Genomic DNA, 25,333 nt, shown 5'->3' with positions numbered 1-25,333 from the left:
CGGCTGACATTTCAGATTTCCTATTCTTCTTCTCAGTTGGGTTAGATAGGTCTCTGACGTCGTACATAAAATCTAGGAGAGAATTAAAAGTGGGGTTAAAATCACAAGCTTTTCTTCTGGGTGCTTGTTGATGACATGTCATTCGCTCGGTCTGCCTTGCGAACACAGCCGATGCAGGAAACCAACTCCACTCCCAACCTTGGAACACCTGTGCATGGTGTCAGAGATCGAGGAGGCCAATGAGCCTTGTTGATCGCTTGCCTTGCCTAGCGACATCTGTCGTCTTTGACACTCGATAGTGGCTCGGGGAATCTCACAGTAGGATAAAGAGTTGTGGGGGATCACCCAGCGACAACAGTGCTGCGCCTTGTTGACGCGTAAAAGGAGCAAAAGCACAAATTTTGCTACATCTGCCTGTAACATTGGCAGTACGAAGCAAGGCCACCAAAGGCCAAAACCCAAAAATACGACATCCTTCGTACGCGGGTCCCGCAGGGTCAAAGCATTGAAGGCAGTCACGCAGAAGTGTCGTTGCGATGGGTCAAATTACGTAGGTTTGTGTTCCGCTTTGTACTTTGAGGCCGAGGGTACAGTGTCGCGAAGCCAATGATAATACGTTCTCGGTACCTCGAACATTGGAATGGGAACATAAGTAAGTCTTCTGGATTGACGGGGGGTCGATGGGTGTTTCTGAAGCTTGCCCGCCCCACAACGGTTAATCGGCGGTCTGTGCGGTGCAGCTAGCCTCGCTATGGGCAGGTCGCATGCTACTCCGCCACATCCTCCCAAACTCTCCTTTCTGGTCTCTCCAATCGTACTGTGGGTGGCCTGAAGGTGGGTGGCCTGACACAACGAGGGCACATAGCCGCCTCGCAATGAAGTATTCTCTGTTGATCGCTCTATAATCTGTTTATTAGTTGCTAACTGCTCGTGACTCAGGATGGTGCCGCATGGGTTTTGCTATCTACGCTTCAATTTTTTTAATTTTACATCAATCACTCTCGCTATTACCTTTTCTGAAAATCTTACGATCAGGGGAACAGATAGATTCCTTGATGGTACAGTTTGCCTCTTCACTTGTCAATTAATTTCCCCTCATTATCAAGAACTACATCCAGCTTAGCAATTGCGATAATGAACCTTTTACTCCGACAAATTTGGGCGCTGATACGCAAGAATCTGCTGCTTATTTGCGTACGAAAGCCAGTCGTTACCTTCATTCGTGCAATCGCTTTACCGCTCGCTATTGTTTTGGTTGTCGCGTATAGCAAGGAGTTCTTCTCGACGCCGCAGCATTGGGGCGTGTCTTCACCTCATAACGTAAGTCCTCCTGATTGCATACACCTCATTAAGCCAAACCACTCCTACTAGTGGCGACCCTAGAGAAGCCCTGCTGATTGTTCAAAGATCCGGTCGCTCAAAGATGGCCTGGCGGCCACACCTGGACGCGACATCGTCGGCTTCATCGACAATGGCATGAAAGGCGGAGAGGTTGCTTCAGTCATTGATTCGCTGTCTAAGCAGATCAGCGAGGCTGGAAAAAGCCCCAAAACTTACAATAGTTCCCGGGCGCTGGCTGAAGAATGCCGTACTGATATGAAAGGCGTCTCGCCTTGCTACGGAGCCGTCGTATTTCATTCTAGTCCCAGCGAGCGATCAAACGATTCATCTATGGGATTCTGGAACTATACGTTACGCGGAGAGGGCGGCAGTCCCGCCAATGTTCTGAGCGACATGAATGCTCCCGAGAAAAATCTCCTGCCTCTGCAGCGCGCAGTGGACACGGAAATCATTCGGGTATCAAGAATGAAAAACACGTCTCGGCTTCCGTCAGAGTCAAGGGTCATTCTCTTTACCGACCAGGACCAAGAATTTCTCGACAAGTCTCGTACTTCAAACTACCTGAGCCTGGCAATCGAAGCCTTTGGGCCTGTTTTTGCATTTACTTTAATTAGTATTGTTTACCACATAACCTCCTTTGTGGCCCATGAAAGAGAACTTGGGATGTCGGGCCTCATTGACACCATGATATCAGGCGGTTCCAGTATTCGAGGCCGGCTGGTCCGGCAGATCGCGACTTACATCTCCTTCGCCATGGTCTACTTCCCCAGCTGGCTTGCAGTGGGCATCGTCATCTCCGTCGTGGTTTTCCCAGTTCATTCTGGAAGCCTTCCTGTGGGTTTTCTCATCCTCTCAGGGATGTCATTCACTTCGTTCTCGCTCTTCGGAGCCTCATTCTTCAAGAAGGCACAGCTCAGCGGCTCGATCATGGTCGTCATCACTGTTGTTGGCGCTATATTGCCAGTGGTTCTTTCCACTCAGACGAAAGCTACCCGCGCGGTCATAAGTATTATATTTCCCTCTGCGAACCTGACCTACTTTCTCACCAGTATCGCAACCTTCGAAGCATTGGACAAGCGCGTCGACATGAAGCTTACTCACCATGAGCAACTTGGTCGCAACGATTACCGATTACCACTTTACGCTCACTGGGTCATTGCCGTCATCCATATCCTATTTTTCTCGGCGCTCGCTTTCGCCGTTGAGCATGTCCTTTTCTCGACTGCGTCCTCGCACCGGAGGTTTGCGCAACCCGAAAGTTCAGGCGATGCTACCGTCACGCTCTCGGGTTTTAGCAAAACGTAAGTTCATCAAAAATCTCATAAATAACACTGGCTTACAAGATTTAGCTACCGTCCCAGCATCCTTGCGAGAGTCTTTAAGCGCCGTAAAGACGTGCACGCAGTCAAGGGCTTGGACCTGAAAGCATATCCCGGGCAAATTCTGTGTCTTCTTGGACCTAACGGTTGTGGCAAGTCAACCACACTGAATTGCATCTCAGGGGATCAAAAGATGTCGTCCGGGGATATTACAATTGATCATACTGGTGGTCTAGGTTATGCACCTCAAAAGAATGTGATATGGTATGTTTTTCACCAACGTAATCAGCATGGTCCTCATATGTTATAGGCCGGAACTTACCGTCGAGGAGCACATCCGCATATTCAGTGACCTGAAGTGTCTTTCTTCAGTCAACGATGAAGTAGTCAATGTCCTTGCCAAGGGCGTTGATCTGCTAAAGAAACTAAGAGCGCAGGCAAAGACACTAAGTGGCGGGCAGAAACGAAAGCTGCAGATGGCTATGATGTTAGTAACTCCCTCTGAATTGTCTGAGACACACACTAACCTTTGGTCCGACTTTTAGGTTTGCTGGTGGGAGCGCTGTGTGCTGCGTTGATGAAGTGTCTACCGGTCTAGACCCCATCTCCCGACGACGCATCTGGGAGATCTTGCTAGTTGAACGTGAGCGGCGAACCATCATCATGACCACCCATTTTCTGGACGAGGCAGATTATCTGGCCGATGATATTGCCATCATGTACAAGGGTACCCTGCGAGCTTCTGGAACCGCTGCGTCGCTTAAGCATAGTTACGGAGACGGGTACACAGTCAAGTTACCGTACCAAACCGATATCGACGTGCAAGTATCAAAGCCTATTCAAAAAGAGCAATCACGACATCAAACAGTCTACCGTGTTGGTACAGCCGCCCTCGCTGCTGAACTTGCTGAGAAGCTTGAGTGGCATCAACTCCGGGACTATCAAATTTCAGGCCCTACTATGGAGGAGTTGTTTCTCAAAGTCACCGGTGACAAAGCTCTGTTGACCGATAGGGCTTCCAGCGAGGAAGAAGATACTGCAATCAAAGGTCACGACGCTACAGTCAATGTCACCGATAGTGACTACGAGCTGACAGAAGGCCAACCGATTTCCGTCTTCAAACAGTGGTGGATCTTATTCTGCAAGCGGTTTCGCATACTTCAACGAAGATATATCCCTTACCTCATCGCAATCGCTTTCGCCATCGCAGGTGCCGGCGTTGCACCGCTCCTCATCAAGATACTCAAAGAACCAATGGCCTGCCCAACCCTAGCAGATCTAATCGACGATTCTTCGATCCGTTCCGACTTTGGCACAGGCTATACTCAATCGTCATCCTATATTGACCCAAGAGTATACGTTTTCGGACCAGCCAGCAAGCTCAACGATTCAACCATCAGTTCTAGACTTGAGCTAATGGCGGATGCATACTCGACGAACCACACTTTGAATTTCTCGACCAATTTCCCCAGGGGTTATAGCAATGCAAGTCAGATCGTCGAGCGGTTGCTACTAGTTAACACCTACGATGAGTTCTCTCATGCTGTGCAGAATAACTGGAAAGTGCAAGCCGCAAAAAGCACCTACAAGGGGTACTCGCCCTTCACTTCGCTGCGGGGTGGTATATGGTTGGGCGACGATAATTCAGCGCCAACTCTCCTAGCCAACCTTCGCCAGATCAAACAGTTTAGTCAGCTGACCAACTTTCTGGATATAATGGTTGGCGGCGTTCCTATTTCGATGGCGTACGACACCTTTGCGTTGACTGCCATACCAGATCTTTTTAATTTCAGGGCACTGATGGTTATCATCTACTTCGGCCTCATTATGTGTTGGTAAGTGCTGCCTCATCTTTGAATGCTGCGAAGAACTCCAACCCATTGGGCTAGATTTGACTTGACCTGGATATCACAGAAACTGACTTTCACCTATAGTTACCCTGTATTCTTTGCACTTTATCCTACGAATGAGCGCATTTCCAACGTTCGCTCGATGCAATACTCGAACGGAATCCGGCCAGTTCCTCTATGGCTTTCTCACTTATCCTTCGATGCTATCTTCGTTGTGGTGATCAGCGCTGCTGCCACTGGCCTTCTTTTTGCCTCCACTCCCATTTGGACCGGCCTTGGGTTCATCTTCATAATTTTTGTTCTCTATGGTATCGTAGCTGCGCTGCTCAGCTACGTCATTTCGATGTTTGCAAAAGGAGCTGTATCCGCTTGGTTCTTGATGGCGCTGGGTCAGGTCGTCTTCTACTTCGCATATTTCGGTGGCATCCTCGGAGTCCACAGTGCGACCACGTATCCGGATTTGGAGCCTACGATGAATGCTCTATTCTTTGGTCTGGGTATCGTGTCGCCCGCGGTATGTTTGGAGAGGACTTTGTTTATCGGTCTTCAACAAATGGCCTTGTCATGCAACCAACGGGCGGCTGGATCGATATATCTTTTCGGCGGACCGATCATGTACCTCATCCTCCAGGGCATCTTTCTGTTTGCACTCCTGCTTTGGTGGGATAGCGGCTTCGTCATTCCAGCATCGCGCTCACACAAGGTCACCAAGGATCCCGAAGCGACAGAGATGTATGAATCCGACCTCTTCAGCGAGCGCAAGCGCTTAGTCTCAGGAACCACCGACCTTCGTGTTGACTCTGTCACCAAATCCTTCGGGAAAAACCTAGCAGTCGACAACGTAACTTTTGGTGTCCAACAATCCGAGATATTTGCCCTTCTCGGGCCTAATGGTGCTGGCAAGTCGACAATCATCTCCATGATTAGGGGTGATATCAAGCCTTCTACTTCGAACTCCACAATCGACATTGCGGGCTACTCTATCCTTAAGCGTGCAGTTGTTGCTCGAGCAAATCTTGGCGTGTGTCCGCAATTCGATTCGGCCGATGTTCTCACCGTCAAAGAGACTCTACGCTTCTTCGCGAAGACACGAGGTGTCAAGGATATCGACTATAATGTCTCTACGGTTATTGCAGCATGTGGCCTCGAGGATTGGACAAATCAACTTGCCCAAAAGCTGAGTGGTGGCACTAAGCGCAAACTCTCTCTAGCAGTCGCCTTGGTCGGAAACCCTCGTGTCCTAGTGCTTGATGAACCCTCCTCAGCGCTCGACGCCAACGCAAAGAGAACACTATGGCGCTGTCTCCAAACTGTAGCAAGAGGACGCGCTGTCGTTCTAACAACCCACTCCATGGAAGAAGCCGACGCGCTGGCCGACCGCATCGGAATCGTATCCTCGCGCATGCTCGCCCTCGGGGGACGAGAGGATCTCAAAAGGCGGGCTGGCGAGAACTTCTACCTCCATGTCGTTTCGGGTTCTGCACCACGCACTACGCTCGAAGAACTCCAAGTAATGAAAAACTGGATTCACGAGACATTTCCTGACGCGAAAATCAGTAGAGAAACGCAAGGTGGGCAAGTACGGTTCGAGGTCCCAGCGGAGGGTCGGGAGATGGTGGACTTGATTAGAAAGTTGGAGAGTGCGAAGGGGGACTTAGGGGTCGAATTTTATAGTGTGGGAAAGGCAACGTTGGATGAGGTCTTTGAGAATATTGTGCGGAAGTATGGTGATGACGATGGCATCGAACGGTAAGGTCAAGATTCTACTTCGGAGTTTGTGGAGTGGAAAGGAGTATTGAGGTATAGACTAATTAATATATCATCGGACTACAATCACCGTACAGTCTGTGGGCGTAGCACGAACCTTGTTATGTGGCATAGGATGCCAGAATGTATTTCTGGCGCGACCCGAATGACATTTAGAAACCGAGGCCAAACATCCAGTAAGCAACAGCAACGTCCTCCGACCGACTCCCGCTTCAAACTGTTATAACATGTTCTTCATGGGTGCATGCGCTGCTGATTTTGGAGGCACTACAAGATAGAGTATTCTTTTTAGAGCTTTTCGGATAGGAAAGACGGTGCAATGACGTCATGTTCTTTGCGTGATGCGGGGTGTTAAAATGTCAAATACTGACATCAAGTTTCATCCTATGCATTACGTTATTTGGATCTTAAAAGTTGTCTGTTGTATATGTAGCTTTTCTAAACAGTTTACTATAGCTTAGTTACCAGCAGCTAGTGTCCAACACACATTTACCAACGCCGCCGTCGCGCTCAGGTGTGCAACGGTTCTCGGTAGAGCAACGTTCCCGAGGTACGCGGGATAATGCACCAACAACTTCGCGATTACGTGGAAGCCAAGCAAGTTGACCTAGATTGGACACATGCAGTCAGTGTAAGTGACTTTAAGTATGTACCCAAGCATTGACTGACCACTTGAGCATCGTTCGGCGCAATAACCTGCGCCAACGCCGCAGCGAGTGCGAACGCGGGAAAGTTTTCCATTAGAGCATAATGCGCACTCCTTAGTCTCAATGGCAACCCCTCCAGTGCATTGATATGTTTCCTCGGATGGTCATTATCAAACCCTTCTTCACGGGCCATGGCTTGTCCCGCAGCGGATGCCGCGCCCGACGCGCCGAATGTCCAGAAGAGATACAGGGCTGAGAGGGCAGGAATGGCGCGGCCAGAGGTGACGGACGTGACCTAATGTGGCGGAAGTATCTGGTCAGTAAAGATACCCCGGGTGTGCATTTTTAGTGAAATGGATACGCACGCCGACGCCAGGAATGAGCTTGATCAGCGCGTGTGTGAGAGATTGGATGATGCTGTTAGGTTTTGTGAGGTACGACCTATTTGAGTATCAGTATTGGTCGAATGGCACGAAGTTGAAAATGGTAGGAGCCCGAACGTTAATGGTATAAGAGCAAGGTATATGGGCGCTGCAGCTATGAGGGCTGCACCAGAAGGATTAACACTGCATGATCTATTAGTATTGTACAATTGAACGAGAATGTGGACTACGAACATGCCATTTTGGGCAGCCACTTTCCTGGCTTGTCTCTTCTTGTCGTCGGACATGGTTCTGGTTAGATACTGTACGTTCTTGCAAATAAACAATGCACAGGGCCCCTCGGGTTACCCGGGGTTATATACTTTGTATGACGCCCTACAAGCATGTTGATGACGTAGCAAAGAATTAACTCGATTTCTAATTACCTATAGCCGAACCGAAGGTTAGATCCTAAATTAACGCGCTACCGTAAGTGGTTGACAAATCTGAAATTATCTGGCAATGCGGGGTACCACGATCTTAGGCGGGAAACGGTACAAATGCACCCGAAGTCGTCTTCACCTCTCTATACGCCATCTCAAATATCACAACCCCAGAGTACTGAAATCTGACTTAGAATGTTTTCTGCTGTCACGCGCATCTTAAAGATACAATTAATGGCAGAAAAGAATCAACCATTTCTCACACGTAGCTTCTTATAATTAGGGTTGGCACCGTTGATGTCCCGATTACAGACAAAGTTTTACTCCATAACACACGAAATGATTTATTAGCGCTTCATCCACCACTAAGCTAATTGCCCCACTCCTACGCTCAGTCGTGTCCTCTGAGTACAAAGTCTATGCAATCACTTGACTTCGTTGAAAGTAAAATCCAAGCTTGATGAGGGTCCCCGACGATATTGCGTAATTGCCATCAACCTAGAGAGTTGAATCAAAAACCTTTGGATTATAGCGTAGGCGACGTGTATGCTCGAACAAAACATCCGTTTCTAGCTGGGACATTTCTCTCAAGAGAATGAGATAGTCCCCTTCGTTTTCGTAAGGGATATCGTAGTAGAGTAGCGTTTTTTCGTCAAGATATTGCTTGTGGCACTTAGCATATGTGGGAACGTGAGGCTCTGACTCTGAGACAGCACGACCTTTGCCTTTCACTTCACTTGGACCCGAGTCGATGCACGTACTGACATCTTCAGCTATCTGGGTCGACTCTTTCGGATTGATCATAGCCTCGATCTGTGGCTGTTCGAAGCCAAAGTCAGTGAGACGCTTCCGCATTTGTTTTTCAAGTTCCTCGTTATCGTCCTTGTCGACACCGTTTTGTTGCTCTTGATCCTGAAACTCTACCCTTATTCTCTCGTTACGGCGTTCCTCATCATCATGTCTCAACTGATCTAGACCGGTTTTCGTAGCTTCCAAGAGCTTTCCTAGCTCCTCGTGATCATCGTGTGCCGACATTGCTTCGCGTTGTAGTCTCTCAACGTTCGCCTCCAAGCTAGATACGTCCTCGTTCTTCTCCTGGTCAAGAGGTAGTTGATCTTGCTCTAGTATTGGTATGTGCTCCTCTGTTGCAGATTCCTCTAGCTCCTGTTGTAGAATTTCAATGTTAGTAGCCTATATTACACAAAGTCAGCAAAGTTGTGTATTGATATTAATAAGACGAGACCAGAACACTCAGAGAAGCTGTCACACCCAAGCTTCTCATGCTCATAATTTAGTAATGCTGTAAGAGCATCGCAAACATAGAGGGGGGTAATATGTACGTACCTCCTGTACGAGTGATAACCCTGCAGTCTCTTTCGAGATATCTTTCCCTTTTTCATTCGTAATACGTTCTCGGCTGACATGTTCTCGTTTCTGTGTAGATTTTACATCAGAACTGCTACTGGATTTATCAGACTGATCTCCCACAGCTTTAGAAGCAAAGTCGTGTGCAGATCGTGGCAATGGCGATTCAGATAAATCTGTAACTGAGGGTTAGTGAGGGGAGGGTGATTGACTCTATATACTGACCGTGAACATCGGAGGTCATATCCTCTGCCTTCCAATACCCTACAGGGTCAAAATCGTGAGGAGATTGATTGAGTCTTGAGTGAACCTCTGCATACGGGTTCGCCTGCAATACAGTCTCTTCGTAATTTCCAGCCGATGCGTTGGTAGCCTCATAGTAATCGCTATCACCTACATCGCCTACATCGCCTAGATCTTGCTCGTCGCTTATATCAGATATATCTTCATCATCATCTTCATCGTCAAGATTCAGCGCATCCTTTTCGTCATCTTTTAGATCCTCTTCAGTGTCGTCAAGATTTGGTGGAAGTGCAAATAAAGCCAGCTGTTGCTGATGGCTCCCCAAATGTCTCTGTAGAGTTCTAAGCGTCAGTGTTCTGCCACATAGGTCGCATATAGTCGATTCCATAAGGCTGGCATTTCTCGCTGATGTGCGTTTGAGAGCCGAGAGCATATCTAATGAAGCTAAGTCTGGATGGTTTTTCTGCACATGGCTCTCGAACTCCGAGTCCACCTGGAAGGTCTTCTCGCATCCCTCGACACACTCGAAGGACGTTCGGTGAGCTTTTAGTTCATGTGCAAACCAAGACCTTCGAGAGTCGTAGAGCCGGTCGGCTGTTGTACAATGCTCATAGGTGCAGCAGTATGGATGGAGATCTCGATACATGTGTTGCCTTCGCTTGTCATTAACTTACATCTGAAAAAGGCTGATATACTTACTTCCATCCGGTGGCAGTATGTATCGATACAAGCAGAAAACAGAAAGGGCATTCGAAGAATTCCTTGTTACGTGCTTCTTTAGGTAATGGTGGAACTCTGATGGTAGCATTGACTGAAGTGGCATAGGAGGTCTGCGATGCTGCATCATCCCCTTCGTCAAAAACGTTGAGGCTGTTAGAGCGTTTTAATCTAGTTGCTTCTGTGCTGTTTGTTGTAAACTCTGTGATGGGCCTCTCGTACCCAATCTTTTCGATGTTTTTAGCTAACTTCTGGTGATGTTCTTCCCGGTAACTGAGATACTGTCTTCTTCCCGATATGGCTCGGCCTAACCTTTCAGCTAAATAATCCGGACAAGCCTTAAATTTCTCTTTGACGTGCTGAATGTCATGCTGTTGATAGAAGGATTTGTCGATAGTGATGGTGCTCTTTGACTGACTATTCGGCGCGGGATCGCGAATAGCCATCGAGAGCCGAAATAAAGAGGTGATTACAGTCCTGGTGCTTGCCAACAACTGTTTGAGTTCTGTGCTCCCCTGGAGGTCATTGCTCGATTCGTCATCGTCAGACAGCTCAGAGTCAGAGCCGGAGAAGTCATCCCAAGGTACCCTCTCCCCTTTGACGATCGCCAAAGCTGTTTTGAATTAGATATAGTCTATCTGTAAACCGAAGAACATACCATTATGCAAAGCGCTTGAAAGAGCATCAAGCAGGTTATGAGTCTCTGTTTTGAGATGGGCGGCATCACGTAATCGATACTCCAAGGATCGTCTGCCTTTCTGGTGCGCTGCTATGTTTCCTGCCCATAGCTTGAAGCGCGAGAACTCGTCATGAACCGCTACAGAAGCAACTTGGGCGGCGAAGCGTGGTTCCGTCGTCAAGGCATCCGCGAGGCTAAGGAAGTCGCGCGCGATGTCCAACACCACTGTAGCTATTACAACTTCAGCATCTACAGGCACCGCCATCGTCAAGGTGCTCATTATATCGATCGCTTTATCTGTCTGTGAGTTTGGTGGGTCGCGTGCGTATTGTTAGCGTTGACACTTGGGATATGAGTGGCGATGTATGAGCCTTCGATTCAGCCCCCAATTGCCCCGCACTTTGTGTGCACCTGCATACTCAGCGTCAGCCTTCCATCTCCACCTGGCTTCTCTCATTTCGAAAGCCTCCCCAGAAATTAGATGCTAGTATAACATACTAAAGACGTTCCTTTAGGTTTCTTTTTGACGGCTCTGACTGGAATTGGCCGAACTTCCTTTGGTAGCATCAGTACAGCGAGTCCGAAGGCGCCAGCCCTATCCATTATGGCCACTGGTATTGAGGCTGCTGGACTAGTCCTCGGCTCGATACCGTTGATACTTGCAGGCCTTCAATTTTATGCCGAGGGCATCGCGGTAACAAAGCGATACTGGAAATACAAAGAGGAAGTGAATAACATACTATATGAGCTACGGGCCGAGAACACTATGTACGTCAACAGTATCAACATGCTGTTGGTAGGTGTAGTGAGTCAAAAGGATATGACAGAGTTCCTCGCGGATCCAGGAGGTGGGCGCTGGACAGAGGCGAAGTTCGACCGGAAGCTTCGCAGTAGGCTAGGGGCGAGTTATGACTCGTACATGGAGAGCATAACTCACATGATAATGACTGCCGACAAGTTCAAGGAGAAATTGAAGCTAGATGGTGCCGGAAAGGTGCGAACTTCCGCGCGAACGAATTTCATGTCCTTATGGTTGCAGATTCATTAACTATTTTCGCAGCCCCAATTCTCTGAGCAGACTTCTTTCAAGGAGCACTACAGACGACTCAAATTCAGTCTAAGGAAATCAGATTACAGTGATTTGATGGGAAAGCTGCGACAAGCTAATCAGTCACTATACCGCCTGACGACCCAAACAGCGTACCTTGATGCTCGCCAAACGTCATCGAAGCAGGATTGTCAGTCCGCCCCAAACTTTCGAGTTATCAAAGACAGAGCGGACAATTTCTACACTGCTTTGAGCACGGGATGGAATTGCCCATGTCAAGCGGATCATAGTGTCAGCCTCCGTCTTGAATCACGCATGGAAGACGGCTCGGGTGATGAGGACGACGAGGATTATGAGGACGAAGAAACAATGCGTGACCCTTTCCACGTGCTATTCCGATTCAATCATCATCACAAGACAGAAATAAGCTCTACGAGTATGAAACCATGGACCTGGGAAGAAGCCGACGTACGCATTGAGTATGAAAAGCAAAGCTCGACAGCAACCGCGGCATGTGGAGGTCAAATTGGAAAGGGTGTCCGGTTCGCAAAACAAGCGAAGAAAGCTATACAAGCAGCCTTGGAACCTCAGCCCAACATGCAACCAATAAAGGATCTTTGTTCAGCAATCTACGCGCTCCAAAAACCTCAACGCGACGTTTGCTTTTCATTGTTAGCAAACGAGATTGCTAAACACAAATATGGAGTACATATCTACCCTACGAAACAGCTACCGCCAGACACGGACACTTGGGTGGTATCTTCACTTCGGAATGTGCTAGACGACTCGCAATTTGCCCGTAGGGATCGCCTAAAGCTAGCAGTCACCCTCGCCAGTAGCGTACTTCAGCTTCACGAGACTCCATGGCTCGACGAAAATTGGGGGAAAGACACCATTTTCTTCGTCAAGCGGCCGGGCAGAGCACTTTACGACCAACCTTTTGTATCGCAAAACTTTAATCAGACCACGCCAACCCCAAAGACTGAAACGCCTAATGCCATGAGCCGAATCATCCGTAATCAGACATTGTATGCTCTGGGTGTGGCATTAATCGAGCTCTGGTACGGCAAGACGTTAGCAGAACTGCACAAGGATGCAGATGGGCCGCATGATACCGGCATTATGCAAGTTGACTTCATGGCTGAGTACAATACTGCAGACCGCCTCGTCGATGAGCTGTATAGCGAGGCCGGTGGCAAATACAGTGATGCAGTCAGGCGATGCATCCGCTGCGATTTCGATCGCCGTGCCAGTAGCCTCGAGGACGCTCAGTTCCAGAAAGCGGTGTATCAGGGCGTTGTCGCACAACTAAAAGAGAACTACGAATACATGTTCCAGCATCATCCAGATTGATAAGAACAGTCGCTGCTGATGACCAGGGAGGCCGAGGCACGAGTGTTTCTGGTATCTGTGCAAATGCGAGGCGCACATAACACCACCGGAATGCATGCGATATCTCCAATGGTCAGGGTTTAGGGTTAGGGCTAAGGGCAGTGCTAGGCAATGAAAACTAGCCCCTGTGAACTTATGGAGAAGGCGGGCTGGTTTTGACAACATTGGTCCAATGCGGTTCATGCCTAGCAATGTTTCTGCACCGCCACCAACGTTCAGATTCGAGTGTTCTCCTGATATTCATCTACACTAGACTTATGTTGTATGGGCGAGTGGTAGTGTGGTAGTGATTGAATTCGTTCAAGAGTGTGTCTATTGCGCATACCCGACAAGAGAGAAACGAAGGAGCGGTTTTGTCAGCATAGCAACATTTTCTTGTTGCTTTCTAGCGCTTATGATGAAATCAAGTATAGTGTGTAGCTTGCGAAAACTCGTCGTAGATCTACACATAGTGCTAGTCATGTCTGCAAACTCTCGCCGCAGAACAATGTCTAACCGATCGGTCCTGATCAATAATTGCCTATGGCAATCAATTCCATCAGTGGTTTTGCAGCCCTCCTATAGACCATAGAAAACAAATCATCATCACTCAGTTCCTTCCCTTTGATCTCCATGCCGAATTCGCCTGTCAGACAGTATCTAGTTGCGTCCCGGTAGGCGGGTGGGATGAGATGATCAGAAAGTTCACTGCATAGACGAAACGCCGCACATGCGCGGGTCCAGGCAGGATCTTGCGAAGCCATGTTTCTGTCGTCATCGTTGATCAAATTTTCCATTGTGCTTCCCATGACAATCTCAATGAGAGCGACGCCGAGGCTGTAGAGCGTTGGATTTCGCGAATAGAAAGGCTTGAATGGCTTCTCTGTGGCGGGCGTATTCGTTGTGTTGAATGTACCTTCAAAGTATGGACACAAGGAGCAGTTAGTTCCTGATCGTATGAAGACATCATTGGTGGTCCAGCCAGGCTGCAGCCATGGTACATCATGCTGCTGCAAGACAGTTATCAGCAGTTTTGCCCCAACAGCAATGCGATCTCTAGGCAACTTCAATCTTGTACTGGACGCCTTCGAAATCGGGATAAGTGATTTTGGATCGGGCAAAAGTGTTGAGACTTGAACCAAGTACTGGTAATCTGAAGATGTTTCTGCTAGTGCTGGTAGACCTGTGGTACGAAGAGACTCACAGAGACTGGTCGTCTTCGGTAATGCCGTATTTGACTTGGTCCGCTTGGAAGTGCTGATCTGGAGCGGTCTTATCTGCCAGGGAGATTTGCTCGGTTTGTTCCCAGTTCCAGAGCGCGAAGAGAAGGGCGCAAGTATAATCTTCAAGTCGGCATCTTGTGCTTCTCTACATTGGAAATTGACGACATGGTGGCTTTTGCATGCGCAATTCCAGCTCAGATCGACACAGGCGTAGATGTTCTGCAAATGCGTCCTCGTGGACTTCATCCTCTCAATCTCTTCGTACCATGCCGTCCCCGCCGTACCGATCGTGATACTCAGAGCCTCGCGTTCTAAAACATTTTGCAAGGCCAAGATGGCCTTTCCCAGTCGCTTGATATCTTTTGCTCTACTTGTGCTCTGCACAGTATGTACGAATATGCCAGCCTCTAAATTGAATGCCTATTAGAGAAATTCAAGCATGCACCAATATTGAAGCGGAAAGCTCGATCTCACCTGAATATTTTTCGAGTCTGTTGACATATTTTTGTATCTCATGGATGCGGGATAGGATGACCGTGAGATCTTGTTGACCGAAAGTGGTGTCTAATGCCTTTTGCATCTGAGGATTGTCCCATAATTTGGTCAACTTTGCTTTGTCTTTTTCCCGTAGCAGATCTGCAATGTTTTCAACCTCAGCCATCGATAGTATCTTCTCACAACATTGCCGAAAAAGCATCTTATTCTCGTCCACTGTGCACCGGAGGGCTATTTTGTATTTTTTGCGGAAGATCAATGCATTCGCTGGCTCTAGACCTACGTCTCGGTGTTCCACAGCACTTATAAGGAGAGGCAAGATCGCTAAGACTAAACTTGCTATCTCAGCGCCAGTCAGCATCCTGCAATACCAGACTCGAGTCCTGAACTATGCGCCTAGTTTGCTGAACGTCGACCAAGGTCAGGCTGTGATGCGGTCGTATATGTTTGCTGGGGGTTGTATGGACTCGTAGACTGTCGAACAAGTTCATCGGTTGGAGTACGACACCAATCCTCAAGATACATGAGAAAATAAGGAAGTCTACAAGTAAGAAAGTATTATGGGGCACGAGGAGAATACTTGGTCAGGATCTCTGACGTGGCAATTGCGGCCCCCAAGTGCGGGGTCAACGCATAAGAGCAATCAAAGCCAACACTGCGAAGTAGAAGCCTTGCCTTCTGAGCCAACACCTTTCCCGTCTATAGACACGAATGCCAGCGATAAGCTTTATACAGGACCACGGGAAAGCTATTTTTCTGAATTGCGGTAACTTCCCAATCTGGCTGGTTAGAATACGCCATGCAACCTCTGGCGGATTTGGCTACTTCTTCAATTACCTCCAGCAACACGTCTCGTGCAATCGCAAAGCCAGCGCTGAAGTCTTCAGAACCATCTTCAGGAATTGCCGCTGTAATAAAATCTCGATACCCGGTTAGGACATTATTCCAAAAGGTTCTAGAATGCGTGCATGAACAGGTCAACAGTCAGTCACTCTATCGGGCCAAGTCACTTGCCGAAGATCTTGGAGTTACCTCTGGCCAACTGGACCGAAAGCTACGTCACTCCAGTGGCCTTCGCACATACATTACCAGTCTACTCCAAGAGCTAGTTAACTTTGCATCGGAGACATCTCCTCCTTCTGCGTTAAGCTGGTCGCCGACAAAGATTAATGACAAAGTCAGAGACGCCGATCTCGAGGCCCAGTTCAACAACACGCTTAGCACACTGATCACATTTTCCTCCACATTGAAAGATGCTACACCATCGGACGATATCGAAAGACTCTCACAGGCGGTGCGCGAAGACATCTTCACTCGATTTGACGTGGATAGTGTGCAAAAAAGGTTTCCCAAATGCAATCCCAAACTGCACCGGCGTATAGGTGCTCTCAACAGGTTACGGCGGCTACGCTCTCAAGATTCTCAGTTTAAGTTTAAACGGACTGTCACGAATGCGATGGAACGGGAGCGGGAATCAAAGCAGAGATCGACGAGCGTATCCGGGGAACCTCAGCAACCACTTCTACTGGACGACGATCGAGTCCCACTTTCAGAACTCCTCGAGGAGTTCGGGGCATCAAACAGCGACAGTGAGGCTTCTTCTGTCACCTCCAGCTCAAATAGCTCAGGGTACGGAATTTGGAATTCGAGTCATGATGACCCAGACGACGTCGGCATTATGGAGCCGCAATCCGTACATGCGGATAACAAGTCTCTGTCAATACCTCAGATTCCACTAAACTCGAGGCCTCTTCTTGGTGATGAATCAAACTGCCCGTTCTGCATGATGATCTTGAATAAAGACATCACTCAGGTGGAGTGGAAGTAAGTTATTCATAGGAATAGTTAGATTTATGCTGACAAAAGCATCTAGGGAACATGTCCTTGACGATATAGAGCCATTCATGTGTACTTTCGGTGGCTGCTCCCAGAGCTATCGAACTTATAGCTCTCGAGACGATTGGCAGCATCATGAAGACTCAGTACATCGCATCACTGCCGTGTGGGTTTGCCACGATTGTAACGAGACGCTCTCATCGGCTGATTCTTTCCAAACCCACCTCAGATCTACACATCAAAGCTTGTTTCCGGAGAAGCATCTGCTGGCCATAACCAAGATGTGTAGGACCGTTCGCGCGGATGAGGGGCCGAGGCAGCACTGCATCCTCTGTGGCGCGAACTTGACGACTAAACAAGACGAGTACGACCACCTTGCGACTCATCTAATTGACTTGGCACTCCTCGTGTTCCCAGGAGCTGACCAGCCAGCCAACGACCTGGATGATTCTATCAGCGAAGTCTTTGAACAACCACGTACCATCGAAGGCCTAGAATGGTTCAGAGAATTTAGTAACGATGATGTCATCCCGTTCGAGTATGTCAGAAATCTAGGTCATGGTGCATTTGCTCAAGTAGAGGCAAGGAGATGCACTATCGGGCCTACAGCCGGGACTATATATGCTTGCAAAACCTTCTTGATTGCCCAGCGAAACCGTGGGGCGATGAAGCAGCAGATCCAAGCGGAAGTAACGATCCTTCGCCGTCTGCAACACGTCCATATAATCTCCATTGTAGGCGCTTACGTTCAGCGGAGACGCATTGTTCTTATTCAATTACCTGTGTTCGATTTCAACCTGGAGCAGTTCCTAGAATTGGTATGGGACGACGAAGCAACCTTAAGAGGGAAATGGTTCGGCTGTCTCGTATCCGCACTTGCCTATCTCCATGCAATGCGAATTCGACACAAAGATGTGAAGCCCAGTAATATAGGGGTCAAGAATGGAAGTGTTATAATGTCTGACTTCAGCATCGCGACCGAGTTTGAAGAGGAGGGTTCCGACAGCACAGGACGACCAGACGCTTACACTGGTAAATACGCACCTCCCGAAGTCCTTCAGTATGACGTTCGGAGCAGGTCCTCTGACATATTTTCGCTTGGCTGCATCTTTTTTGAGATGTTGACCGCGTTCGGTAAGGAAGTCACAGCCTTTTACAAAAAGGACAACTCAAAGCTGCCTGCGTGGTACGCCAAAGACACAGAAAGACTTCAAGAAACTATCTTACACTTAAAGAAACTTCCAGTGGAGATTCAGCCAGTGGCACAGATATGCTCATCTATGGTCTCACTCAAGAGGCAGGCAAGACCAAGTGCACAGCAGGTTCTTGATGCGCTAATGGTGTACAATCTGGTTGGAAAGTGTGCCTTGTCTTCATCTTTAGTAGACTTTGACGCTGGGGATACTGCGTCTGTACATACAGTTACATAAATTACACAAGTCATAGAGACACATTTTGTTAGGAGTGTTAAGCGCATTATTACAACCCTGCGCAAGATCCGGGACTGTAGACGGCAAGGCAAACCAATTTGTCTTGCTCGCCAACAAGAATGCCCTACCAAATTGAACAACCCACAATGTAGAAGTGCCCATCTAGTGCAGCACATGTTGATGAGAAGTCGGCGGCTGTTACGAATGAGATGAAGTTATGGAAGCGTTGAAGAACGAAGTGTTTTGCTATCAAACAGGGCGCGCCAAGTCTTCTTACGAGCTCCCCCATATGTGGTGATTGAGAGGAGCTCAAATATCTTGCAAGAGCTATTCAACTCGAGATATCTCAATTCACATGGCAATCAATCTCGACATGGTAGAAACCGTCCAAAGGAAACTGACGTCTATATCATAATCTCTTAACCTCTATCAAATCTTTCTAAGCCCTTGTACCAATAGTCTTCGGCTGAACATAACAACACGTCGGCCGCCTTGTCAATCCATCTACAGCGCCATACCCACTCAACCCCTTCCTCAGCCGCGGAAACTCAAACCGCATCATCAACACCGCGAGCATGATTCTCATTTCCAAGAGCGCAATCTTCTTCCCGAAACACCCTCTCGGGCCGGCAGAGAAAGGCAGCATGTGCACTGCATCTGGAGCGAACGTTCCATCTTCACGAATCCAGCGAGCAGGGTTGAAGGCGTGGAGACTGTCAGTGGCTGGAGCTATCGGGTACGTTTGAGTATGCTTTCGAAGATATGTGGCTTGGGATGTCTTTGAGCGGAGATACTCTGGTACGAATGGCATGTCGGGTGAGTCATATGATGGTCCAGCAGTGACTAGAACGAGCGGTGTCCCAGCGGGCACTGTGTGACCCAGAATATCGCATTGCACTAGTGTTTGGCGAAAGGAAATCGGACCCGTCAACGATAAGCGCAGAGTTTCGGCAATGACGGCATCAAGGTATGATAAGGGTGTGGTGTAAATATCTTTCGCAGTCGGTAGTGTTGAGTTTGGAAATGCAGCGTATAACGACGTTCGAAGTCGTGATTGGACTTCAGGGTGGTCGGTCAGAAACTTAAGGGCCCATGAGATGGAGGATGCGGTGGTCTCATGGCCAGTGATGAGAAGCTCGAGGAGTTCGTCCGTCAGGGCATCGTCACCGGATGCCCCGTTGCTTGCGGCTTCGCTTGCCTTGCTATTTAGTGAGAAGTCTTTCCGCATTACCTCGCCAAGGGCGCAGGTCGTATCTATGGGCTCGCTGCCAGAATTCTGATGTACTCTTTCTCGAGAGATGGCGATGCACCGTTTCAGTACCTCGTCCTTCCTCTTTGCTGCGCGCGCAAGTATACCTGTCGTGTTGAAGAACCAGGTGTACATTCGCGGACTGATGCCTTGCATTACCCAGTCCAAGACCATTAACAGCGTCCCCAATATACTGTAAAACTCAGGCATCACCGTGTTTGAAAATACGGCTTTACCATTCCCACTCTTTCTTACCGCCTTTGGCTGCTCCAATCGTTCCAGCTTAGCATTCAACAGCCCCAGTTCAGAACCAACGTTCATCTTCCAGATCCCATCCAAAGTTGCTATTCTCATATCGTCTTGCACTTGAAACGCTAATTCTTCTTGTACTATGTTTGATTTTTTCTTCCATAAATCGGCGAGCTTGACTGCAACCTCACCAAATCTCTCCACAGCGACATCCTCTAAGAACCGCGGACTAAGCACTACATTCCACAATCTCCGCTGTTCCTTGAACGACCGATCTTCACTCTTCATCCCAATCGTTGCTCTCGGCGCTACTATGCCGAACCAGATATGCATAGTATCAGCACGATCAACCTCAACAGCTCTTCTAGTCACGATATCCTCGATTTCTCTCAGCTCAGCGAGGACCACAGTGGGATGCGTCGTTGAAAAAGACGGAATGAAGACTTGGATTAAAGGTGACCTGTGTTTGAGGCATTGCAGCGAGAACCAGTCAAACACGCCGCCGGTGAGCCAGTTGTGAATTCCTAGAGTGATGAGATCACCCCATGGCATGTATCTCGCGAGAGTGTTGTAGGGAATGCCGGATATGGGCTTCGGGACGAGGTGCGCGTGCGCAAGGACCCACGTAACAACGAAGACGCCAAACGCATACACAAGAAGCGGAGGAGACATGGGAGTTGTAGTACGGCAGGTCGCACAACCCGAGTCGCTGGTGAGTGAATCGCTCGAAAAACATACTGGAATGCTGCGACAAATAAGCGTGGGGTTCCGCTAAACCTGATGTTCCCCTGCAATGGCGCAAGCCAACAGAGGCGGATAAACCCGACTGCCACTGTCGCCACGGCGAAAATGGCCTCTCGCCACCAGAATACTACGTATCTTTCTGCAGGCCCAGCAAACCACTGCAATTCGAATTGGGCCTTTCTTCCGCTGTACATGGCCTCTAGGCTAGATGTGGAAGCTGGGCGAGGACGGATTTGTACGCTAGTCGAGTCAGCATCGTATGACGGATCTCGAAGCGGTATCTCGTATGGTGATCGCAAAGCGACTATGCCTGGAACGGGGGTGCGGCACAAGCTCCGACTTGCGTTTGACTTGCATGCAGTACTAACATTGATGGAGATTAGACAGATCTTGTGTGTCTTGATTGAGAAAAAAAGGTTATAAAGCTCCAAGAGCTATCTGTAGCTTACCTGCACGCGTTGGTGAGAAACAAACATGAAATATCTAGGTCGAGCGATGTTGTGAAAATAAACTTACTCTGACCTGCAACAAGGGATCTGATACAGAATGGGTAGTCAGCTGTATGTTGACCTCGGACCCGGATATTGTGACATCCGAGCAGCGCCCTCATTGCTGTATCTTAGGCTGAATTCATCGAAGCTAAGTATCAGGAAGTTTCCTCGGCGTTATCTAGAAATATTCCCTAGCGGACTGTGACTGTCAAATAGGTCAGTTCCAGAAGTCAGGGAGATGTTGTCGGTAGAGGAGCACAGGAGAAAAGTAGGAAAGGTGTTTCTGAGATCGGGTAGGCCAATGAAAGACATGGCGGCGTGTCTTTCAGCTCCTAGTAGGGCTCACTACTTTTTTCGAATGCGCATTCCATACCTAGCTCGTCTAAGCTTTCAAGATAGAGAAATAGATTCTCCAATAGCACAGGATGTGCCACTCTCGAGCTACTGATCGACGGGGTTGGCAACGACTTAAACGACATTTAGTTCCAGTTTAGAGGCTCCAAGGTAAGATTGCGCAGAACGATAATATTGATGGCACTCTTCAGAGCGCTGATACCTCGGTTCTAAGCCTCTGGTTCTGATGTTATCCCTTTTAGAAGTTAGCCAACGCTACGGTCTCATCGACCGTATTGTAGGGTTACGGAAACCATACCGGCCGTATCGACTTCTGCTCTGCGATTCATTACAAGTGATGTATAGGACTCATTTGTGGAATTGGTAAAGAATAGACGGAGCACAGTTAAGGTTATGACTGAAGGTGGACCCTGTACGATGAACCAATAGAAGAGTCAAGCTAGTCAGCCACCAACAGCCACCACATCTTCAGCAGTATCGTCTGCAATGCTATTGCTTCATTATAAGTATCTAGAATCTTTTCAACCTTATTATAGTGGCAGCTTCATCACATCTGTGTCGCTACAACTAACTGTATCTCCACCATATCGCTACGACTAGAGCACGGTTAAATGCCCAGCTACAATCAATGTAGGTAAGCACGTTCAATCATGAAGAGAAGGCGGTATGTATCGGTCAACTTTGTCACAAAGAATTTGGCGCGGGTTTGAGTTTGCACAGGGCGGTGGTCATGCGCCGCTTGCTATCTGAGGATGTTCACATGAAGTCTGTCTGTGCGGTGTGTAAAGAATTGCAAGGTGTTCACTACTCTTAGAAAGCTATGGGCAGCTCAGGGCTTGCCGCAGGCACTAAATCCTTCAAGTCTTCTACCGAATAAACGGCAACCCAGGATGACTTACGGAGACTTCAGAGTCATCTTGCTAGTTGAGTCAGGGGGTATATACAGCTAAAAAGACTACAGTACGTTCATGGTACCCATACTGTGAGAAAAATTCGCTCCAGTCATCTCCAGTCATCGAAACAGGCCATTCTTGTCCCCGTTCCTTCATAGAAACCTCGCATGATTCGAGGCTTGCATACCCACAAACTCACTCACCGTCATACTTGGAACTCGGAGTCCTTCTTTGGAGACGCTATCCTTTTTCGAGGATTAAAGAAGGAACAAACGAGCTACAACAGGCTGTTAGAGGGCCGATATAGGAGCAATGTTGTGAAGAGGAAGGCGCTCAGGAGGGCACCTGGTACATGAGCGCCATCACGTCCCTACGGCTTCACGCTCACTTTCGCCGCTTCCACCCTACCTGTCCCAAGCGCGCTCTCGGGTTAAAAGCTTCTTTCACGACTTCCTGCCACACACCTCCACCCTCGCTTGCAAATTTTTCACCCACTGGTCAAAATACCGCGGTACTTCAAGCATAACCGACATCGTTCTCATCTGCATCTAGACATCTACCTATATACAGTCGCACTCACCACAGCCATGAGCGTCAAACTCCGCATATTCGCCATGCTCTGCTTGATTAGTATGACGCTCGTCGCATCTCTCCCGCACACCGGCATGATCAACGACGAGTTCGTCCGCGACGTAGGTGCTGTCTACACTGAGCCAGGGTACGGGGGGAAAGCCTCCTTCCTCCTAGCACTCAAAGCAGAGCCTAAGTGCATGCCCTTGTAAGATCTCCCCTCACTTCTAAGCAGCAACCAGCTAACCCATCCCAGCGACGGGAACATTGCGTCGGTGCAGGTCTGCGTGACGGCTTCCTGCACCTTCTATCCGGTAGCCACGCCCACACTTAGTGAATAATGAGTCATGCGCTAATGGGTTGATAGACTGAGGGCTGCGAACAAGACAGCGACAGCTCATCTTTCACCGTGAACGGCCCGGGTGACGTCCAAGACGTCTACGCCCACGTACACAAGAGCAAATATGGCTCGTACATCTGCGGCACCGATGAGACGGTCATCACCAAGGGCAAGGACACGCTTCCAACTACACCGCACGACTCGAGCAAGGACAAGAAGCCTGTCATGGTCCTCGAGACTACTGAGCACGACGAGTCTAAGGAGCTGAAGTCTGCTGCGTGGGTACGTATCGGTGTCCATGTCTAAGTGATTGAAGTTGAGCTAACTGTGTACTAGCAGGTACCTTCTTCCAATTGAACGCCATATGACCTTGCCTCTCGGCCGGCGCCTCGATGACGAATCCTACAACTCCGCTACACTATGATAAGTCGTCCCCTCTTTCTTCTTTAGCGGTATAATAGATGACTAGATGAAGACCTAGGGTCATAATACTGGGGTAGACGGTACAAGTTTCATTACAGGCGGATAGACAAAAGAGTAGGCGCATAGGAGATTGTCCTATTATTTGAGCGATATTTACTGGGTGCCCTCGTGTAATCGGTCATAGCAATCTAGACCTTTCTCCTTTGCACTACGATGCATACGAATGTAGCGTGACGTGATTATGCACCTCAGTGTACCATTCCCAAATGCAAGGCGAGTATGTGGTGTACCTTTGAAACTGCAAGGTACAGCTGCATTGTACCAATAGGCGTCGGGTCTTTCTTGTTGCATGCACAACACCAGAAAGCTTAGTTGATGGCTGGAGATAAACGGTTAATCATAGGCAGACACGGTTCCGGAGTGTTGAATCTTGGTATTGATGCACATTTACAGTTCAAAGCCGTCAACAACTCCGTTTCCCAGCGCTGCCCGCATCAAGCTCTCGCCCGCCCGCCCCGCAGTGGGAGCTGCGCCCCGTCTTGAAGCCGCACCCTCGGGCCTGGGATCGCCGCGTGTTCGCCCTCCCGCTTTGGCAGATCGCCAATCTTCTGCCACAGCAACTGCAACTGGACATGTCCTGGCGTGATGCCGCGCTGCTCGGAACCCCAGCGAAACTGCCAGAGAGGAAGAGCGTCGCCCACGGAAGGGGTGCGTTTGGCGTCGTAGAAGCAAGCTACATCGCCGAAGCAGAGAAAGGCGTATGGAAAGCCGTCCTAGGAGCTGTCAGCTATTGGGTTCTTTTATAGTAGGATGCGTTGTGGACTCACGATTGTATATAGTTCGTCATAGATATCCGATTTGTGCCCCTTGTTACAGTTCCACGCATAGTCCATCTGGCCGTAATGACTATCGCTGTTCTTCTCTTGCGTCTCATCGTCGAACGTGCAGTTGCCCACCTTGCTGGAGAGCGTGTAAGGAAACTCGTTCAAGCGGGAGAAGACGCCGCAGTCGTCTTTCTTATCGTCCTTGACAAACTTGCCATGGTTATCAAGGCAGCCGACTTTCGACTTGGGAGACGCGGTCCGCCAGTCGGACGATTTGAGAACGTAGATGTGGCCGATGCCGGTGAAGTCCCCTTGCAAGACGCCTGCGTGCGCGAATGAGCGCGCAAAGGAGAGAAGAACGAGGAGGGAGGTGAGAAGGCTGTTCATCGTGATGTTTTCGTAGAGAGGGGTCGGTGATAGAGGTCGCAGTGGCTAAGTTGGATATGGGTCCAGGCTTCTTATACGGACCGTCTCGCTACCAGAAAGGAAGAAAACGTGGAAATTAGAAAGCTTATCCAGAGCCCTCAGCAAATCGTTGAAGCGGTGTTTACCACAAGGAGCGGTACTAGTACCTGGCCAAAACCCCAGCGGGGAACACAAAGCCAAAGATCTTCCACCTTCCTGACACTTTTCCGCCCAATCACCCTCTCTGACTCGCACGATAAGTTATTGCTACAGCCCAGGCAACCCCAGTCGACGTGTCTCGGATCCCCTCTTTTGTTTTTATCGCAACGGTAAGTACTCGTTCGCTGCACAATAAGCGGAGGGAAAAAGAAGTCGAAACAGCCGGAAACGAAACAGTATGCGCAGAGCCCGGTCCCTGTACTTTAATATCAACGGGTTGCACAGCATGGGACAGCCAAGGAATGAGAGAGTGCAGCAGATTTGAAATGATTCCTAGGGCTTAGCCGTCGTACACAGGATAAGCGGGCATGTGAGTAGCACCACCGTGCAGCCACATGCGAGACAGGACGACCGATTGCCCAAACTGGGCGGGGGATGTATGGAGGGGGAGACGCGTTATCGTCGTCGTAACAGGCGGCGTGTTTAGCCAAATACT

General features: G+C 48.9%; 9 protein-coding genes across 9 annotated transcripts; 4 read left to right on the top strand and 5 right to left on the bottom strand.

The window, feature by feature from the left end:
• The first annotated feature begins 895 nt into the window (after positions 1-895).
• On the top strand, positions 896-6,623 carry K460DRAFT_416236 (P-loop containing nucleoside triphosphate hydrolase protein). The gene is made up of 6 exons (XM_040937783.1): positions 896-1,320; positions 1,408-2,642; positions 2,691-2,924; positions 2,971-3,147; positions 3,206-4,495; positions 4,595-6,623. Exons 1-6 carry the CDS (start codon positions 1,135-1,137, stop codon positions 6,261-6,263), a joined length of 4,791 nt encoding a protein of 1,596 aa, XP_040787436.1. The 5' UTR covers positions 896-1,134; the 3' UTR covers positions 6,264-6,623.
• Positions 6,624-6,690: 67 nt separating this feature from the next.
• K460DRAFT_416235 (uncharacterized protein) lies at positions 6,691-7,594 on the bottom strand (the record flags this gene model as incomplete). The annotated part of the gene is made up of 5 exons (XM_040937782.1): positions 6,691-6,884; positions 6,947-7,219; positions 7,290-7,365; positions 7,425-7,490; positions 7,542-7,594. 5 exons carry the CDS (start codon positions 7,592-7,594, stop codon positions 6,735-6,737), a joined length of 618 nt encoding a protein of 205 aa, XP_040787435.1. The 3' UTR covers positions 6,691-6,734.
• A 1,294-nt stretch (positions 7,595-8,888) lies between these two features.
• K460DRAFT_99857 (uncharacterized protein) lies at positions 8,889-11,086 on the bottom strand. Its single transcript, XM_040938867.1, has 4 exons — positions 10,713-11,086; positions 10,037-10,667; positions 9,320-9,990; positions 8,889-9,270 (listed from the first exon to the last, which is right to left on the bottom strand). The coding sequence occupies exons 1-4, from the start codon at positions 11,011-11,013 to the stop codon at positions 9,014-9,016; spliced, it is 1,860 nt and encodes a 619-aa protein (XP_040787434.1). The 5' UTR covers positions 11,014-11,086; the 3' UTR covers positions 8,889-9,013.
• A 251-nt stretch (positions 11,087-11,337) lies between these two features.
• K460DRAFT_376448 (uncharacterized protein) lies at positions 11,338-13,134 on the top strand (the record flags this gene model as incomplete). The annotated part of the gene is made up of 2 exons (XM_040934880.1): positions 11,338-11,727; positions 11,794-13,134. 2 exons carry the CDS (start codon positions 11,338-11,340, stop codon positions 13,132-13,134), a joined length of 1,731 nt encoding a protein of 576 aa, XP_040787433.1.
• Positions 13,135-13,408: 274 nt separating this feature from the next.
• K460DRAFT_99845 (uncharacterized protein) lies at positions 13,409-15,396 on the bottom strand. The gene is made up of 2 exons (XM_040938866.1): positions 14,850-15,396; positions 13,409-14,782 (listed from the first exon to the last, which is right to left on the bottom strand). The coding sequence occupies exons 1-2, from the start codon at positions 15,229-15,231 to the stop codon at positions 13,683-13,685; spliced, it is 1,482 nt and encodes a 493-aa protein (XP_040787432.1). The 5' UTR covers positions 15,232-15,396; the 3' UTR covers positions 13,409-13,682.
• A 1,345-nt stretch (positions 15,397-16,741) lies between these two features.
• Positions 16,742-18,355, top strand: K460DRAFT_99840 (kinase-like protein). The gene has a single exon (XM_040938865.1). It carries the CDS (start codon positions 16,775-16,777, stop codon positions 18,134-18,136), a length of 1,362 nt encoding a protein of 453 aa, XP_040787431.1. The 5' UTR covers positions 16,742-16,774; the 3' UTR covers positions 18,137-18,355.
• A 3-nt stretch (positions 18,356-18,358) lies between these two features.
• On the bottom strand, positions 18,359-20,346 carry K460DRAFT_365814 (cytochrome P450). Its single transcript, XM_040933253.1, has one exon. It carries the CDS (start codon positions 20,304-20,306, stop codon positions 18,576-18,578), a length of 1,731 nt encoding a protein of 576 aa, XP_040787430.1. The 5' UTR covers positions 20,307-20,346; the 3' UTR covers positions 18,359-18,575.
• Positions 20,347-22,703: 2,357 nt separating this feature from the next.
• Positions 22,704-23,383, top strand: K460DRAFT_416229 (uncharacterized protein; the record flags this gene model as incomplete). Its single annotated transcript, XM_040937781.1, has 4 exons — positions 22,704-22,894; positions 22,943-23,000; positions 23,054-23,308; positions 23,363-23,383. 4 exons carry the CDS (start codon positions 22,704-22,706, stop codon positions 23,381-23,383), a joined length of 525 nt encoding a protein of 174 aa, XP_040787429.1.
• Positions 23,384-23,637: 254 nt separating this feature from the next.
• Positions 23,638-24,990, bottom strand: K460DRAFT_99827 (uncharacterized protein). The gene is made up of 2 exons (XM_040938864.1): positions 24,277-24,990; positions 23,638-24,222 (listed from the first exon to the last, which is right to left on the bottom strand). The coding sequence occupies exons 1-2, from the start codon at positions 24,658-24,660 to the stop codon at positions 23,944-23,946; spliced, it is 663 nt and encodes a 220-aa protein (XP_040787428.1). The 5' UTR covers positions 24,661-24,990; the 3' UTR covers positions 23,638-23,943.
• Positions 24,991-25,333: the final 343 nt, after the last annotated feature.

The sequence above is a fragment of the Cucurbitaria berberidis genome (assembly GCF_010015615.1).
Source record: "Cucurbitaria berberidis CBS 394.84 unplaced genomic scaffold K460scaffold_3, whole genome shotgun sequence".
Classification (NCBI taxonomy): domain Eukaryota; kingdom Fungi; phylum Ascomycota; class Dothideomycetes; order Pleosporales; family Cucurbitariaceae; genus Cucurbitaria; species Cucurbitaria berberidis.
This window is presented reverse-complemented; position numbering and strand designations above follow the sequence as displayed.

Bases quoted from the DNA above. Each gene is read 5' to 3' on its own strand.
- K460DRAFT_416236 (XM_040937783.1), top strand. From the start codon at position 1,135: ATGAACCTTTTACTCCGACAAATTTGGGCGCTGATACGCAAGAATCTG. The intron at 2,925-2,970 runs GTATGTTTTTCA...CATATGTTATAG, and splicing joins CCTCAAAAGAATGTGATATG to GCCGGAACTTACCGTCGAGG. The intron at 4,496-4,594 runs GTAAGTGCTGCC...TTTCACCTATAG, and splicing joins TTCGGCCTCATTATGTGTTG to TTACCCTGTATTCTTTGCAC.
- K460DRAFT_99857 (XM_040938867.1), bottom strand. From the start codon at position 11,013: ATGAGCACCTTGACGATGGCGGTGCCTGTAGATGCTGAAGTTGTAATA. The intron at 9,991-10,036 runs GTAAGTATATCA...TGACAAGCGAAG, and splicing joins CATACTGCCACCGGATGGAA to GCAACACATGTATCGAGATC. The intron at 9,271-9,319 runs GTCAGTATATAG...CCTCAGTTACAG, and splicing joins TATGACCTCCGATGTTCACG to ATTTATCTGAATCGCCATTG.
- K460DRAFT_99845 (XM_040938866.1), bottom strand. From the start codon at position 15,231: ATGCTGACTGGCGCTGAGATAGCAAGTTTAGTCTTAGCGATCTTGCCT. The intron at 14,783-14,849 runs GTGAGATCGAGC...CATTCAATTTAG, and splicing joins CAGACTCGAAAAATATTCAG to AGGCTGGCATATTCGTACAT.
- K460DRAFT_99840 (XM_040938865.1), top strand. From the start codon at position 16,775: ATGTGTACTTTCGGTGGCTGCTCCCAGAGCTATCGAACTTATAGCTCT.
- K460DRAFT_365814 (XM_040933253.1), bottom strand. From the start codon at position 20,306: ATGTCTCCTCCGCTTCTTGTGTATGCGTTTGGCGTCTTCGTTGTTACG.
- K460DRAFT_99827 (XM_040938864.1), bottom strand. From the start codon at position 24,660: ATGAACAGCCTTCTCACCTCCCTCCTCGTTCTTCTCTCCTTTGCGCGC. The intron at 24,223-24,276 runs GTGAGTCCACAA...GACAGCTCCTAG, and splicing joins ATGACGAACTATATACAATC to GACGGCTTTCCATACGCCTT.